Source organism: Schistocerca gregaria, chromosome 7, assembly GCF_023897955.1.
Source record: "Schistocerca gregaria isolate iqSchGreg1 chromosome 7, iqSchGreg1.2, whole genome shotgun sequence".
Lineage (NCBI taxonomy): Eukaryota > Metazoa > Arthropoda > Insecta > Orthoptera > Acrididae > Schistocerca > Schistocerca gregaria.
Genome location: NC_064926.1, coordinates 330,937,164 through 330,954,882, shown reverse-complemented (window position 1 = coordinate 330,954,882; position 17,719 = coordinate 330,937,164). Strand labels below are relative to the sequence as shown.

Genomic DNA, 17,719 nt, shown 5'->3' with positions numbered 1-17,719 from the left:
CCTACACGAGTATTACATAGAACGCACGAACACTTCTGCCACAGGGAACTCGCGATTTAAGTTCAGTCCTGTCGAATCACGAAAGGATGGCGCCAGAGTCGTTTCACGACAGTCACGCCTGTGCTTCTCACAAAAAGAGACTCTAAAGACAGCCGTGGCCGCAAGAAGAGAACACCGGGTCGCCCCTCCGCTTTATGCTACGCCAGTCTTGTTAACTCCGGGCAAACGAATAAACAATACACGCTAAAACGTAGCAACAACCGTAGTTGAAAATCGCTGTTGTGTTCACCTCTTATACGTGCGAGTCCAAGCCATTACACGTACTCTTTCAAGTATTTTTAGAAATACGGCCGCGGAACTGAATTAGCCTACCATTCACATCGATAAAATAACGTTCAATTACTATTTTAAAGTCAATATCTTTGCAACACAATAAAAGTGTGCAGACTCTTGTACCAACCACAAGGGCCACAGGAACAACGTCGCGGGAAAACATAAATAGGTACAATGACAACAGTTTCTTAACACCTGACGCCCCTAGGCTTCTGCTCATGGAGACCTTGAAAACCGGAGTTTAATCGACAAAACTGATTTACAGGTAAGGTGCCGTGAGAATGCTTCGAAACGTTGTGCTTAGCCAATCCCGACACTTTCTAGTCGACAATGCAGTCATTTTTCGAATCTACAATGTAACAGTGTTTCTCTTATTTCCAGAAACAGTGTCTACTCGCTATGTGGCCACATCTACTGGTAACTGTGGTCTGCCCGATACTTCTCATTACACCTGCTTCCGTTCCCGCTGCCATGTCACCGACAACAGGCCAAAGGCTTTCGGGGGGAATGGAAAGTCATTAGTCACCTGGTCTGTAAAACTAACGACTACATTTCGTGCCGTGCGTATTCGGTATTACTGACATACATATCCGTTACAAAATAATAGTTATTCGTTACTGAACGTCTTTACTGATCACATACAGTTTTTCTGCTGCCCCTACCGATGTAGTTCTGTGCAACCCGCAATGTTGTATCTGGCCTTCATAAACCAGGCGCTATATTTTCATATTTCCTCGCTTGGTACGCGCTATTAGTCCTATAAAAGATGGTTCAAATGGCTCTGAGCTCTATGGGACTCAACATCTTAGGTCAGAAGTCCCCTAGAACTTAGAAATGCTTGAACCTAACTAACCTAAGGACATCACACACACCCATGCCCGAGGCAGAATTCGAACCTGCGACCGTAGCTCCTATAAAAGAATGAACAGGATCTTTCTGTAGGAAATTACGTTTTTGGCAGGGCTCGTAGTTTGAGTTATTGAAGAAAAAAGTACAAAGTGAATTTCAAACGCACCCCCACTGCCACGCTTGCCTTATCGGTCAGGATTTCTAGCATGTTGTTTATGGCACTCCCTCCTACCAGTGTTCAAAAGTTTGCGATTGCATGAACTATTTCCCACGTTCGATCTTTTTCGCCTTCACTGACAGGACTTATTACGCCACCGGCGTACTCGAGCACATACAAATTGTAAAACTGACGTTTGTGTAAATTTTACGTAACAATTTTGTGAATTTTAACAGCATAAAAATAATTACATCATTGCATTCGTCAAGCCTTCTGACTACGAAACTACTGTGGTTCGAAGGGTTAATTCTGGATGTAACTTGTCAATGTAATTAGCTTTGAAGTAACGTTTACGAAAGTCGTTTTCCTTCCTTTACCCTCGTGAGTACGTTTAAATTAATAATGTTAACGAAACAGCCGGACGTTCTGGTGGCTAATCAATACGAGACCAAAAAATGTACATCGGGAACAATTCGAGTAGTCTGAAATTTTTGTACAGTTTTACGATCAACATACTAGAAAACCTTACTGCTGAGGGAAGAGAGTGGGGATGGAGAGCGTTTGAAGGTCAATTTTGCAAGTTTTTCTTGAATAACTCGAAAACAGTGGGCTCAAACGAGAACATATCCCAATACACTATTTAATTACATTAAATTTCCTACAAAAAGGTCGGATTCATTTTTTCTGTAGGACCAACAGTTTGTACGTAGGAAGCGAGAGGTTACGAGAACTTCGCGCATGGTTTTCGACGGCCAGATACAAGATTGTGGGCTGCATAAAACGACACTTGTAGAGGCAACTTAATCACCCTGTATAAACTGATCCTCCTCCTCCCCCCCCCCCCCCCCCACGTTATTAAGTTGTGCGTACGACCATCGTCATGAATGCGCCATTTGAGTGAGATGTATTGCCTGGACAGATTTTTCTCTTCTGCATACTGATAAACAGTCCACTTGACTCTACTGACATTAATGGCAACAGCTGAAGTTGCAACAGTTGACCGAGTGAGGTGCCGCAGTTGTTAGCGCAATGGACTCGCATTCGGGAGGACGACGGTTCAAGTCCACGTCCGGCCATCCAGATTTAGGTTTTCCGTGATTTCCCTAAATCACCCCTGGCAAATGTCGGGAGGGTTAATGTGAAAGGGCACAGCCGTTTTACTTCCTCATTCTTGACACAATCCGATCTTGTGCTCGGTTTCTAATGATCTCTATGTCGAAGGGACGTTAAACCGTTTTTTTGCAACAGTTACATATTCTGTCATATCAAAGTAGGACTAATACCAAACTGAACCGTCACGCTTCTGCCGTAAGGGAGCCACTATAGGCTGACACGGCATTCTCCCCCATGGCGGCTGGTCTCTGCTGTGGCAAGATACATAAGGCAGACGGACGGCGGTGTTCCGGACACTTTTGAGTAGCCTTGCTAAAACTCCCGTTCAACGTGGGGAAAGAAGGAATTGGATTACAAATACTGCCGACAGCACCCGAGTCAGACACGAGAAGCGTGCGATGACACGAAAACATGGCGAGTGATAAAAAGTATTCGGTACCCCGTGGGTCGCTACTTCCTCGGTCGAGAATAATAAAGTGGAGAAACATGTAACTGCCGTTAGGGAACAAACGTGCAGAAAGAAGATAGGCGAGTAATGATATGATTCTGTTACTTCAAGACAGTTGGGGGTAACGAAATCGGAGGAATACCGAAACCCGTGATTCGGATAACTGCGCCCCAGGGGAAAAAAATGCGAACAACAAAATATCCAGGCAGTGACAAAAGGGTACTTCGAGTGTCGGGGTGTACTCGTTACAGCATGCAGATGGGGTTCCGACACTGGTCTAAATTAAGAAATGTTTCGCTATAAAGCAACCTGAAGTCAGCAACTGCAGAAGATTGCGATCGCGGAACAAAGGAGTAGCGTGTAGTTGAAGGCGGCCACCACAGTATAAAAATTACGTTTAAAAATCAGCTTATTTCAGTAGTTGGAAAAGTCGCGTGTCACTCTGGAACTGTGCCTTGTTCCTGGAACATATGTACGAAAAGCGAACAGCAGACGGAGCCAGCAGAGCGGCAACACTTCACGGGCAAGAGCAGCTCTCCAGACTTCCCGGATGGAAGTCAAGGCTACGGCTGCGGTGCGCACCTGCCAAGTCCATGTCACGCTAAGCTAGCTAGCTCTCTCTCTCTCTCTCTCTCTCTCTCTCTCTCTCTCTCTCTCTGTCTCTGTGCGTGTGTGTGTGAGAAAGACAGAGAGGGGGGGAGGGAGGGGGGAGAGAGAGAGAGAGAGAGAGAGAGAGAGAGAGAGAGATTAGGGTGGACTTGGCATCTTGTAAACCTAAGGTGCTGTGTCGGGTACACTGATGACACCTTCGTCTTATGAAGCCATGGTGAGCAACAGCTCGGTGACTTCTTTAGACATCAGAACAGTCTCCATGCCTATATAAGATTTACCATGGAGGTAGAAAAGAACCAACAGCTTCCGTTTCTAGATGTGATGGTTACAAGAAACTGTGAGAACCTGAGGCACAGGGTGTACTGAAAATCAACACACACTGACAGATACCTGCACAAACTGTCAGACCAACACCCGAGTCACAAAAGAGTGATGGTTAATACGCTCGTAACGTGCGCAAGATGAATGTGTGAGCGGCGGCACTTAGAGCACGATATGCAAACACCTACAATGCGTTCTGAGGAACAGCAGCTACTTCATCAGTTACATAAAAAGTGTCACAAAATGCAACACTAGGCGAAGCGACACGTCGAAACAGAAATTTCGGGCACGACATTCCTGGCGTACATCCCCGCGGTGACGGACAGAATCGGTCGTATATTACGCAAACATGGCGTAAAGACTATTTACAAACAGAGCAAGATGCACAGAAAGTCTCTCAGATCGGCAACGGACAAAAGTGTCTGTCAGGAATATACCGCATACGTAGGAAAGTCTGGACGATCCATCAACACCAGGATCCCCTAAAATAAACGATACTGCAGGGTGGGATAATTGAAGAAATCGACCGTGGCGGAGGATGAGCTGTGTGAAACCGACCACGAAAGAAACTTCGTCGACACGGAATTTCTTGCTGTGGAGAAGAACTACCACGCCCGGCTAGTTCAGGGAAGCCATACAGATCCAAAAATACGACAATAGCTTCAACAAGAAACCCCGTAAGATGAACGGATCCTGGATTTCCGCACTGCAGTAAATGACCGTTGCAGATAACAAAAGCACGACCACAGAGGAAGTGGCCAGAGGAAAGTACCACAGACAGGCGCCAACAGGCACTTAATCAACAAGTGGGCACGAAATCCTCAATAATTTTGTACTTTTATGGCTTTTTACTTTGCTCCTTTCCAGGCAAGGGTAAGCTTCCATTCTAAATAATGGAAGTCAGTTTTGTTGCCAGTGTTACTTCTGATTTTTAAATCACCAAAATCAACAATAAGACGCAGAGAAAATGTCGCATTTTATTATAACTATACCATGTCACTTCAAATTCAATAACCACATCAATGAAGTTTGAGGTTTTATATTTCTTGTATCCCCCGTGCACTGTAGGTACTGATAATAGATCATGTGATGTACAGAACAGAATGAACGGTTTTAATTTGAGTAACAGGCTGTTAACCGCAAACTAACGCTTTTCTCATCATTTCGTTTATCGTTCCTTCTGTTGCGTCCATAGCTCGTGGTCTGGTGGTTGTCGTTGCACATCATATCCTGAAGTCCCCGTTTCAATTCCTGGGCGAGCCGTGGATTTTCTCCGCTCGAAGAATAGCTGTCTTGTTATCATCATCATCGACGCGCAAGTCGCCAAAGAGGCCTCAAATAGAAAGACTTGCATTAAGCGGCCGAAGCGTTGCTGGCCAACAATGTCATACGATCACTTCCTTCCACTTGTTGCTTCATTATGGTGCTTGCAAATTTGTTTTAGCGATTTGTACATAACAAAAGAAAGTGTCTCGATACTGACCTCTGTGTAACAAGTAGTAACACACACACACACACACACACACACACACACACACACACACACACACACACACGTGCCATCTTAAGGGGCGTAAATCGTCTAACATGACCGTTGCATCCAGTCAAATATGACCGTTGCATCCAGTCAAATATGACGTGCATCACTCATTATATCTTGAAACACACACCATGTTCTCAAAAACAATGATATGGTACGCGCTGCCATTTTGCATTACACAAACCACAAAAGAATTACTGTTGGTGACATTTTGTGAGCCATGTATCAGTACATAGAGGTGAAATAGTGTACAATATGTTCAATCCGGATAGCCTTCTGGAACGCAAACAGTAACTCAGAATATCATTGGCGGATATGGTTTTGAACAGGAAGTCGATCATGAAGCGCACAGTCAGTAATTAATATCAGTCTGGAAACCCATCTTAAAGAGGGATCCAACAATGGCATACATTGTCTGGAAAGGTATCTTGTGCAAGTTAAGATTTACATGCATGGTTCAGTCCAATAAGGTCAATTATTTTCCTCATTCCCTTAGCTGAAGTCGGGGTAGCACAAACTCAGTAAACGCTTGTAGCACATTTCTCGCATATGTCAATTTTAAGAAGAGATTAGCCAGGAGGCTTGCATGGATCATTTTGTCATCTTTAATAAGGACTGGACTTTGTTTATTGACAGGATCATTTGTTCCTTCCTAACTATTCAACAGAGATTTGATTTTATCTTCATGACAAATTCTGGCAGAAAGTGTAAGGCTTATTATTTTCTTCTCAATAAATAATAGTTTTCATTATATGCAAGAAGTTGCACATCTGTACTTATCATTCTGCATTGTTCTCCCTTCAGCAACATGATCTTTTATAGGTTTTTAATAGCAAATATTTCTTTGTTACGCCATTGCTACAGTATTGCACAATTTCCATTACGAAACAGCTGGTAAATGTAGAGAGAAATTTACAGTTTACATCCATTGTCTTACACACCTAACGTCAAACGATAATTTGCAAGTTCCTACTGTGACATTAACTACTTAACTTTTGTCCCTATTAACATTTGACTAGGATTTTTCATTTTGTCTATTATGGCTAACTTGGCATCAAGATCCAGAACCCATCAAAAAGTAGACGGACATTAACTTTGTTGAATACGTACTCAAAAAATTGGTTCAAATGGCTCTGAGCACTATGGGACTCAACTGCTGTGGTCATCAGTCCCCTAGAACTTAGAACTACTTAAACCTAACTTACCTAAGGACATCACACACATCCATGCCCGAGGCAGGATTCGAACCTGCGACCGTAGCAGAATAAGTACTCACTTCATATAAATAAGATAACGGAAAAATGTACGAAAGTTATTCATCGCACTGAGTGCCTAACAAAAATTTCGTTTATAAGAAACAAACAACGCAAGACGATGTAACTTAAGTCAATACACTGGCTGCTTCTCCAGACACCATTGTGTTTGTTAAAATGAGCATTGCTTTGGAAAAAAAAACCGTGATATTCCAATCCAGAGGATAGCCGATATTCTATGAAATGTTCTGTTACAGCTGCAACGTACAAGATGGATGACGGGTGGAGGTGAAAATTTGTGATAAGTTCCTATGGAACCAAACTGCTGAGGTCACCGGTCCGTAGGCTTACACACTACTTAAACTAACTTAAGCTAAGGACAACACCCACACACCCATGCCCCGAGGGTGGTCTCGAAGCTCCGAGGCCGGCGGGATAACTGGTACCATAGAAAGCAAGCTGTTAGAGCTTGACGTTTAAATTGCAGTATTACGAGGAATAACTAGTCGTGCAAACCATATAGCACACTCCACCCTGGGTTTCCGCCTATCTCTGAAACCAATCACCTAACACCGCAATGTTTCCGACCAGAGCCCGTTGCTTTGTTTACATTCGAAACAAGTGAGGGATAACGAAAACTGAATTGAGGGAAACGTTAACCGCTGTCGTTTTCACATGTTAAGGCCTGTATCGTATTTACCCCTCCGCTAAAAAATAGCTTTTCCGATTGTAGTTATGTTTAGACGAATGACCTGTGTAAATTAGCTGTTCCTATTTCCTATCTAGTCACAACGGATGGGTGTTTTTCTTCAGTTAAATATGAGATGCGAAATTTCTTCGGTGTTTCCGTCCGGATTTGTCGTCATTAAATAAATAAATGAACTCGACGAAACATGACAGCTCGAGCACGTTTCAAACACAGATGTGCGTTTACATGGAGGTGAAGGTCGGCTGTGAAAGAGCAAATCCTGCAGCTAGAACCGCATTTCCAAAATCATTATTGGATTGTTTAGATGAACAATCAGAAGCGGCATTGGGAGCTCCATATAGACCTAAATACATTAAGTGTGCAATTCAGTGAGTAATTTGCTCTGATTCACAATGGCAGGTTTATGTATCGAGAGATTAGATGCATTGTTTTCTTCTTTAAAAGGGAAATATGCTGTAAGGGTAGTCTATAAATAACGAATGGCATGTTTTGATATACGAAACTCACTTTTCACGATTAATTACACACAGTCGTTGTATGTGCCATTTGTGAAACCTAAGCACTCGGCACAGTGCTATGTAATGTTTATTTTGTGGGGTCTGGGAAGCTGTGCTGTGCCGGCACTCTACATACCCAGTACAGCAACTTCGAACTAATATCGGCAAATGTTTGGCAGAAAACATTAACAAGTTCTACGTGTTACTGGCTTCTTTTCAACACCTATCGATTTGCATTAAAAAAGTTCGCTGTCTCATTTCAATCACCGTCGTTATTTTACTGTCTCACCACATGAAGTTAGTTACGGGTGTAGTGTAGCAATACACTTGCCCCTTTCCCCATTACTGCTTATTGAGAGACACATTCCTGTATCTCGAATAGTTCAGATGTATTAATATTTCTGGGCTAATTCGTTCCAAGTGGAGACGAAACCGACAGCATCCAAGTGGAGACGAAACCGACAGCATCCAAGTGGAGACGAAACCGACAGCATCCAAGTGGAGACGAAACCGACAGCATCCAAGTGGAGACGAAACCGACAGCATCCAAGTGGAGACGAAACCGACAGCATCCAAGTGGAGACGAAACCGACAGCATCCAAGTGGAGACGAAACCGACAGCATCCAAGTGGAGACGAAACCGACAGCATCCAAGTGGAGACGAAACCGACAGCATCCAAGTGGAGACGAAACCGACAGCATCCAAGTGGAGACGAAACCGACAGCATCCAAGTGGAGACGAAACCGACAGCATCCAAGTGGAGACGAAACCGACAGCATCCACGACTGAACAACAAAATTTCTGTCTTCATTTTAGGAGCAGCAAAAATTTTTGCTAAGCAAGGTTTACGCTAGGTTTTAAGAATTTATGGACGCTTCACTTTTACCATTGTGCTACCATTTGAAGCCGGAGTAATGTGCACGTCAGCGAGACGCAGCGTCCTTCTGGTGCATCACCTTTAAGCATTTAGCTCAAGTCTGCTAACAGACTGAGCCGGCAGCATCAGATACAGACCGGCGTGTGCAGGCAATAAAGCTAACAGGTTGCCTGCACTCACTACGGGCACCGCGGTACAATGGCCGATGCAGTACAGTCCAATGCAGCACGGCCGACTCGCGAACAGCCTCAAATTGCCGTAACAGTAACAGAATCGGGAAAAACTATAGCTCGTACCTGTGCCGCGTGCTCTTGCTCATTAGGGAGAGAGGGGTCACCTGTTGACAACTGCGGGATTAGACCTGGTATCTTCACCATCGATATTGAGTTGCTGACAAATTTAACACTTATCGTTAGCCACTTACGAATCGGAAGAACGTTGTACACCGCGATCCTAGGGATCTCAGCGTAGCAACTACGGCTGCAGACGCTCTGCGCTCCATCTATGAAACCGGAGTGGAGTTAGCTGCCTGTGACCGACGCTGTTCGCTACGAATTAGTGCCTGGCTCTGAACGGCGGTGGCGCTCGCTACGTTCGCAGCACACTGACTGAAGGCTTCTATCGGCGCCTCTCAGCCTCGACTACAAATGCATCGCACATGCAGGCTAATTACCCCGTCAGGCTCATGGGAATTACACACGTAAAAATGCTAAGGCACGCTGGGCTTACTTCACTCGAATTAATTTAAGAAATATAGTACCCAGCGGATTTTTATATACCAAGACATGTTTCGGATTAACACTCACCTTCAACTGGCGTAATACTGATAACTCCTTCAAAAGTTTTCACAGTTGAATGCTGAAGCTGCCGTCTGTTCTGTAGCTTGTTGCAGTGGCATGCGCATATGCAGGAATCGGTTATGGGACCGGGGGGGGGGGGGGGGGGCTGCACAGTTATCTCTCTTCCTACCCACAATTCCCCCCCCCCCCCCACCCTGCCGTCACCCCCATTTACAATGTGCCATAGATGCCTAACATTTTTACAATAATAGTAAGTGAAGCAAAGCAGTCATCAATCGAATGATTATACAAGGTGTTACAAAAAGGTACGGCCAAACTTTCAGGAAACATTCCTCACACACAAAGAAAGAAAAGATGGTATGTGGACATGTGTCCAGAAATGCTTACTTTCCATGTTACACCTCATTTTATTACTTCTCTTTGAATCACATTAATCATGGAATGGAAACACACAGCAACAGAACGTACCAGCGTGACTTCAAACACTCTGTTACAGGAAATGTTCAAAATGTCCTCCATTAGCGAGGATACATGCATCCACCCTCCGTCGCATGGAATCCCTGATGCGCTGATGCAGCCCTGGAGAATGCCGTCCACAATACGAGCACGAAGAGTCTCTACATTTGGTACCGGGGTTGCCTAGACAAGAGCTTTCAAATGCCCCCATAAATGAAAATCAAGAAGGTTGAGGTCAGGAGAGCGTGGAGGCCATGGAATTGGTCCGCCTCTACCAATCCATGGCCTAGCAGTGAAGTGCTTACCCTGAAGCATGAGAGGTGGCGCTACTAATTCCGTACGATCACGGATTTATCAGTTTGTGTTTTACCCTAGCCTTCATATCTTGACGTGAGGAGTCGCCAGAAACAGAACGTGGTTCGGATTTTACGTTAAACTGCAGATCCCATCTCCACGGTTGGATAACACGGTTACATTAGGGGCACGCAAGTTCCCAAAGTGGCATCAAATTCAAAGATATCCTCCAGCCCATAGAGCCACACGAAATTATCATTATTTACAGAAATTCTGCATTTAAAAATATTTCATTTGAAAATCTAGACAACAGATGTTGTCACACAATTAACTTAAGAACAGTAAGAGTAACTATGTGCCGTAACTCTGAGAATGTCGTAGTTTATACAATATACAATCTTAGTGTACACTCAGTATTTCACTAAGCACCGCGATTATGAAAAAAAGGTCTATCTACAAATGCCCACGAGAGCGCGTCAATGAAATGAACGCCGTTTCTTTCAGTCGTTTCTGCCTACTTTTGGGGAGTCAGTTGTTCTATTACTCATATTTCAATAGAGGACGGCCTTTTGCCTTCCCTCACGCAACGTCCAGTGCTTTATCGATTCTACAAGTGGACGCACGAACAGTGTCGGATTTGTAATTGACCGCAGATGCGAATGCGCAAATTTACTTGCCTGAAACATTGCTGGCAACCCCATACGCAACCACTGAAAAGCCTTGCATATCCTGACAACCACACATCATCTCCCTCTTCCCCATGAAATACCCTATCCACGCCCTAGAACTTAGAAATACTGAAATCTAACTAACCTAAGGACATCACACACATCCATGCCCGAGGCAGGATAAAGACCTGCGACCGTAGCGGTCGCGGGGTTCCAGACTGTAGCGCCTAGAATCGCCCGGCCACACCGGCCGGCTCTTGTATTATCGCGAAATAGTGCAGTGTGTGCCACAGATATGATGTACGAATGGTGGTGACAGTCATTAAAACAAAGTCATTTTCTGCTGCGACACGACCTTCCTATGAAATTTCAATCACCAACTTTCTCCTCAGAGTACAAAAATATATTGTTGGCGCCCACTTACATAGGGAGAAATGATAATCACAATGATATAAGAGAAATCAGAGCTCGAACGGAAAACAATGCGCTGTTGAAAAGTAGAAGGGTAGAGATGTAGTTTAAAGGTGGTTCCACGAACCCTCTACCATGTACATGTAGATTTAGATGTAGGTATAACCAACATTGTATAAAAATTGACTGGCTGCTGCTTTCTTCAAGTAATTCCATCCATAGCAACGGAGTTCACCCACCAGTAACGTGGATAAATAGATTATATACACTCCTGGAAATTGAAATAAGAACACCGTGAATTCATTGTCCCAGGAAGGGGAAACTTCATTGACACATTCCTGGGGTCAGATACATCGCATGATCACACTGACAGAACCACAGGCTCATAGACACAGGCAACAGAGCATGCACAATGTCGGCACTAGTACAGTGTATATCCACCTTTCGCAGCAATGCAGGCTGCTATTCTCCCATGGAGACGATCGTAGAGATGCTGGATGTAGTCCTGTGGAACGGCTTGCCATGCCATTTCCACCTGGCGCCTCAGTTGGACCAGCGTTCGTGCTGGACGTCCAGACCGCGTGAGACGACGCTTCATCCAGTCCCAAACATGCTCAATGGCGGACAGATCCGGAAATCTTGCTGGCCAGGGTAGTTGACTTACACCTTCTAGAGCACGTTGGGTGTCACGGGATACATGCGGACGTGCATTGTCCTGTTGGAACAGCAAGTTCCCTTGCCGGTCTAGGAATGGTAGAACGATGGGTTCGATGACGGTTTGGATGTACCGTGCACTATTCAGTGTCCCCTCGACGATCACCAGAGGTGTACGGCCAGTGTAGGAGATCGCTCCCCACACCATGATGGCGGGTGTTAGCCATGTGTGCCTCAGTCGTATGCAGTCCTGATTGTGGCGCTCACCTGCACGGCGCCAAACACGCATACGACCATCATTGGCACCAAGGCAGAAGCGACTCTCATCGCTGAAGACGACACGTCTCCATTCGTCCCTCCATTCACGCCTGTCGCGACACCACTGGAGGCGGGCTGCACGATGTTGGGGCGTGAGCGGAAGACGGCCTAACGGTGGGCAGGATCGTAGCCCAGCTTCATGGAGACGGTTGCGAATGGTCCTCGCCGATACCCCAGGAGCAACAGTGTCCCTAATTTGCTGGGAAGTGGCGGTGCGGTCCCCTACGGCACTGCGTAGGATCCTACGGTCTTGGCGTGCATCCGTGCGTCGCTGCGGTCCGGTGCCAGGTCGACGGGCACGTGCACCTTCCGCCGACCACTGGCGACTACATCGATGTACTGTGGAGACCTCACGCCCCACGTGTTGAGCAATTCGGCGGTACGTCCACCCGGCCTCCCGCAAGCCCTCTATACGCCCTCGCTCAAAGTCCGTCAACTGCACATACGGTTCACGTCCACGCTGTCGCGGCATGCTACCAGTGTTAAAGACTGAGATGGAGCTCCGTATGCCACGGCAAACTGGCTGACACTGACGGCGGCGGTGCACAAATGCTGCGCAGCTAGCGTCATTCGACGGCCAACACCGCGGTTCCTGGTGTGTCCGCTGTGCCGTGCGTGTGATCATTGCTTGTACAGCCCTCTCGCAGTGTCCGGAGCAAGTATGGTGGGTCTGACACACCGGTGTCAATGTGTTCTTTTTTCCATTTCCAGGAGTGTATGTCAGAAGACACAATAGGCGAAACCGACTAAGCTGCCCCTCTATTATTCTGTAATGGTGTTTTCCAGAATTTGTTTCTGCCTTCCAATAGAGACAGTTTACTACTGACATTGAGAGGAGGAAACAATTGCACACGGTTGAAGGAGGTCATGTTTTACCCTCATAAGCTGCTGCTGCTGCTGATTTTTCTTACTAAACAACCAGTTTAGACCCGCAAACCATCAACGGATCCAGTATACCAACGAAAAGAAAATAAAGAGCGTTACAAAACTGAACTGAGAGGCAAGTTCTTTCCGTTGGTACACAGGAACACCATGTTGATTGGTGGACCGAAACTGCCTGTTCGATAGAAAAATATAATCAGCAAGTCTTGGCGGTATATCACGACACTACCTTCTTAAAACATAGGTTGAACCGTGATAATACACTAAGCAAACCTTCAGACAATAGTACATACAATCAACATATTAATGCAGCGTGGGGCAGGATTCAAGCTACTTAGTATTTTCTCCGTTTCCTTGTGCCTTTGTCCTAAATCGGTTCACGATCGGCATTTTTTACTTTAAGGGGTAGGCGGGCGCTCTTCCTGTCGACACCCCATTACACCCCCCCCCCCCCCCCACCCCTCCCCGTTTCCCCGGGACGGAATGCCAACTGGCTGCGTCAAGTGAAATTGAGCGAAAGCTTTCCAAATGTTTGCGATTCGTCTACGCGAGACAGGACTTGGATACCAGCCTGGTATTCATCTAGGGGAGTGTGGGAAAACGCCTTAAAACCACAGCCAGGCTCGATAGCACACTGACCCTCTTAATTCCGACGGGCGGATTCGGTCCGGGGCCAGCACACCTCCCAGTCCCGGAAACGAAGCTTTAACACGCTCGTCTATCCGGGCCAATATTAAGTTTCTTAGTTCATTGGCGTTTTTTTTTATAATGCATTTATAAACTTATTTACCAGCTTCATTAGTCAATGAACTTTAAACTATCTGGAAGGAGAAATGAGTAACACTTTTCTGGACTTATGTTTTTGTTCCTTGTTTGTCGTTACCCTACGCATTCCACTAGAAATTCAAGGCGTCCTCTTTGAGTGGAAACGTACTCAATCCCGAGAAGGTATCATTCAGCATTTGCTTAGTTTTGTTGGGTGTCCGATGTGGCTTCTTGTTAACCTATTAACGGTGACGACCTCTTCCTGCTTGGTATCATAATTACGTAACTGTGGGCAATGTAATTACGTAACTGTGGGCAATGTAGTACGCCTGTTGAATAGCCCTATTGCGCCAGCTCTCACAGACAATGAGTGAAAGCATGTGACGACAATAGGGTCAGGCCGTTAAGTTCTGGACTATACAGAGCCTCACAAGACCAGGGGACGCGTCGGCAATGAGTTTCAGGCTCTCGCCTCTTTCATTAGATATCCATTCACGGTTATCTGATTTCAACACTATGTTGCAAGGGATAAACATAATAACATCCTTGTACACATTGGAGATCGCATCAATATGTTGGGAGGAAAGCTACTGAGAGACAATTTCCTGAACACTTTCTTAAGAAAGTATCTGGAACATTTCCATGGCGTAAAATGTAACTAGTGGGCACAAAACTTACAATTTTTTTTCTGTAAGCCTTCGTTCGCGATTATAACCCGTTCTCCGTGACCGCTCACGCAACGCCGCTCACCCGGTAACCATTCAGCCTTCCAGCAATTACATCTGGAGTCCTTTCGCTGACGCTTCTTAGCCAACACTGCAGTTACATTCGCTATAGTTGTATACTCTCGCATGTTTACTTCTCCGGCTTGGTGACTGGAGGAAGCGTCTGTCACACTTATCCCTGCAAAGTCTTGATTTGATTAATATGTGTCTTTCTTAACTGGAGTTACATTTGTATGAAAAATTTCTGGTCCAACTTTCGCACTGTCTTATTGTATATGACCAAGGATAGTGGACTCTCTCTCTCAATCAGGTGAGAGATCTCTTACTCTACGCTGTAGTGGCTTACTATATTATTCACGAATAGTTTACGTTAATAACCAACGCTCGGAAATGTGGTTCTTAATGCAGCTAAAATGTCAATCCGCTTCTTCTCAACAGAGTACACTTAAATATAGCACCCTTGATTGCTGCTAATGCTACTAATGATTATTATGATGACGATTTATATGGTTATTAGTCGCACTATCCCCACATGGCATTGGAAGATATAGGAGCGAGATTGTTTCCTGGGTTTTCAGTTGTACGAATTCAGTCATACGTGCCGTACTCGGTAGGAGAATAGTTAGCGAATTTGATAAAATTTAATACTGGCGAGGGTACAACTAACAAGTAAGATCATACAAATTTTTAATGTTTATAAATCTATTATGTTCAAGGATAGAATTAGAAAGATATTAAATTTCCATGCTGGTTTCGAACGCTAACAATGGATGTAGTATCCTGGTAATTCATCGACAGTTATGGACCATCTGTACAGTTTTTCGTGTTCACAGTAGCTGACATTTGGAAGAACTACTGCAAGAATACTAATTAGACATTCAACGTATAATGTTCTACTTTGCACTATGTTGAATGCCATTTTTCATAAACTTTGTGTCAAAGCAGGAGCAAATTTCAGCAAATTGATAGTAAGTTACTCTACTTTTCATGTGGAACAATGAAATAAAAAGGGATCAGTTGCTTAAATTGAGTCTACTGTTATAACATTCTTGTTGCAATTTTTAAAGTATATTTACAGCGTCTATTTAGGCTACGCACTGCTCTCCCCCCCCCCCACCCCACCCCCCACCCCCACCCCTACTGCATTCGTCGAAAAACAACTTTTCTGCCAAAACAGTCACTAAAGCAGCTGCGTAAAGATTGACTTCGATTTATCATATCCGAGAGAGAGAGAGAGAGAGAGAGAGAGAGAGAGAGAGAGAGAGAGAGAGAGAGAGAGAGAGAGAGAGAGAGAGAGAGGAGAGAACGAAATAGCCAAAACGAAAGCAATATGCTGTCTCTAACAACGGTAAGATCACCTAAAGACGCACCATGCCATTAATTGAGAGCATCCCCTACTAGAGTTTTGACATTTTCTGTCCTGTTTTGCGATGTGCATGTTGCAGAAGGAACTGTCGCTGCAGTCTACAGCGCAAGCAGGTTCTGAGGGTTGGTATGATACCACGAGCATCTCCCTTCCCTCCCCTTCAACACAAAGATACGGCGCGATAAAAACCCCGCGGTAGCAGTAGGGGCGGATAAATCACCTCCGTTCCTTTTGTGGGTTAAATCCAATAGCTCCGCACGGACTGCGGATGACTGTCAGGCAGCGCATATTTTTTGCCAACGTGACGCCGTTTGCCTCTGACAGTGCGCCTATTCATCAAGAGTAGATATTCTTTCTCAAGCGATACTGACGAAAGAATTCAGTTAAAAAACTATTTCACATATTCTAGTCTCACATCGCAATTTGATAGTGAACTAGTTATCTTTTCATTATTCACCACAGTCATCATGATGCAACTAAATTAAGCTATCAGTCGCACTCTATTGTTGAGTATGCAGGAACTGTTCCCTAAACTCAAGAGAACAACAGTTATGTCCAATTTGGACTAAACAGATTCCATATAGAAAGGCGCACCACGTGGCGCTGGAAGCCACAGTGAAACTCTGACACATCCATCGGCATAATTATATATAGCACAAAAAGGGAAGGAGTAGTAGAGTTTAAGGTCGCATCGACAGTGCGGTCGTTATTGATGGAGTACAAGTTCTGATTACGAAAGGGTGGGGAAGGAAATCGGCCGTGCCCTTTTCAGTTCCGACATTTGCGTAGGGCGATTTAGGGAAACCATAAAACACCAATATCTGGTTGCCTGGACGGGGATTTGAACTGCCGTTCTCCCGAGTGCGAGCCCAGCGCGCTAAGCGCTGCTCCACCTCGCTCGGTTTCTACATGACAGACATTCCGTCTAGTCTGCTGTGTGGAAGTTAAATCCATAAATCATCTTCTAGCAACTGATACGTTAAAGTCAAGTAGGCAACAATTCAGTTTTAAAACATCTAAAGAACAAATGGCATTTCCTTCTTTCGATGACTTTAGAAAACGGGAACATTTAGAAAGTTTTCTTATTTTTCGTGAAACAAATTTAGCTTGTTACTGAACGGCTTAAGAGAAATTCAAGAAAAATAGGAATGATATACTCAATATGAAGCAGGTCGTATGCAATTTGCATAGCCAAGTGAAGTGGTTTTCCTCGGGGAAGCACGCACTTATCCAACTAAAAATTGCGCAACTCGCAACTGAACATGCTTTTTTTTTACATTTTGAGAGAAACGAGACGTTGCCAGCAAACAAATTAACAATTCAACACTGCCAACTTCCAATTGTGTTACCTTCCAAAATCACATTTGAGTCTCGCTTTATTTTTCTGATGGTTCCAACGAAGCTCGTTAAGAATCGTTTGCTGGCAGTGAAGGAGACAAAGTCAGTATTTTTCATTTCTGGATAAGAAACTCTTTTGCGTACGCTATTCTAGCTTTCACATAATTTGTACTTCTGGAAACCTATGTGCGACAACTTCCGAGGTATGGGACACCTTTTCGCTTACAATGTGCACCATTGCGTTCCGATTTTCACCTCTTGCGCAATTAATTATTTCTATTTAGCTCCTGTTGATCCTCATATCGCACTTCTCTACAAAAATCTGGTTCATT

General features: G+C 44.7%; 1 protein-coding gene across 9 annotated transcripts in view; it reads right to left on the bottom strand.

The window, feature by feature from the left end:
• LOC126281513 (protein kinase C and casein kinase substrate in neurons protein 1) overlaps window positions 1-17,719 on the bottom strand; it is a 525,973-nt gene that overhangs the window by 266,890 nt on the left and 241,364 nt on the right. The window contains exon 1 of one of the 9 annotated variants that reach the window (XM_049980539.1): window positions 9,135-9,315. The exons of 5 other annotated variants lie outside the window; for them this stretch is intronic. In XM_049980539.1, the coding sequence (XP_049836496.1) occupies window positions 9,135-9,212 (78 nt within the window). In that variant the 5' untranslated portion in view covers window positions 9,213-9,315. Of the gene's footprint in view, window positions 1-9,006; window positions 9,316-17,719 lie in introns of those variants that run through there. 3 more of the 9 variants (XM_049980548.1, XM_049980538.1, XM_049980547.1) reach the window with 3 other exon arrangements.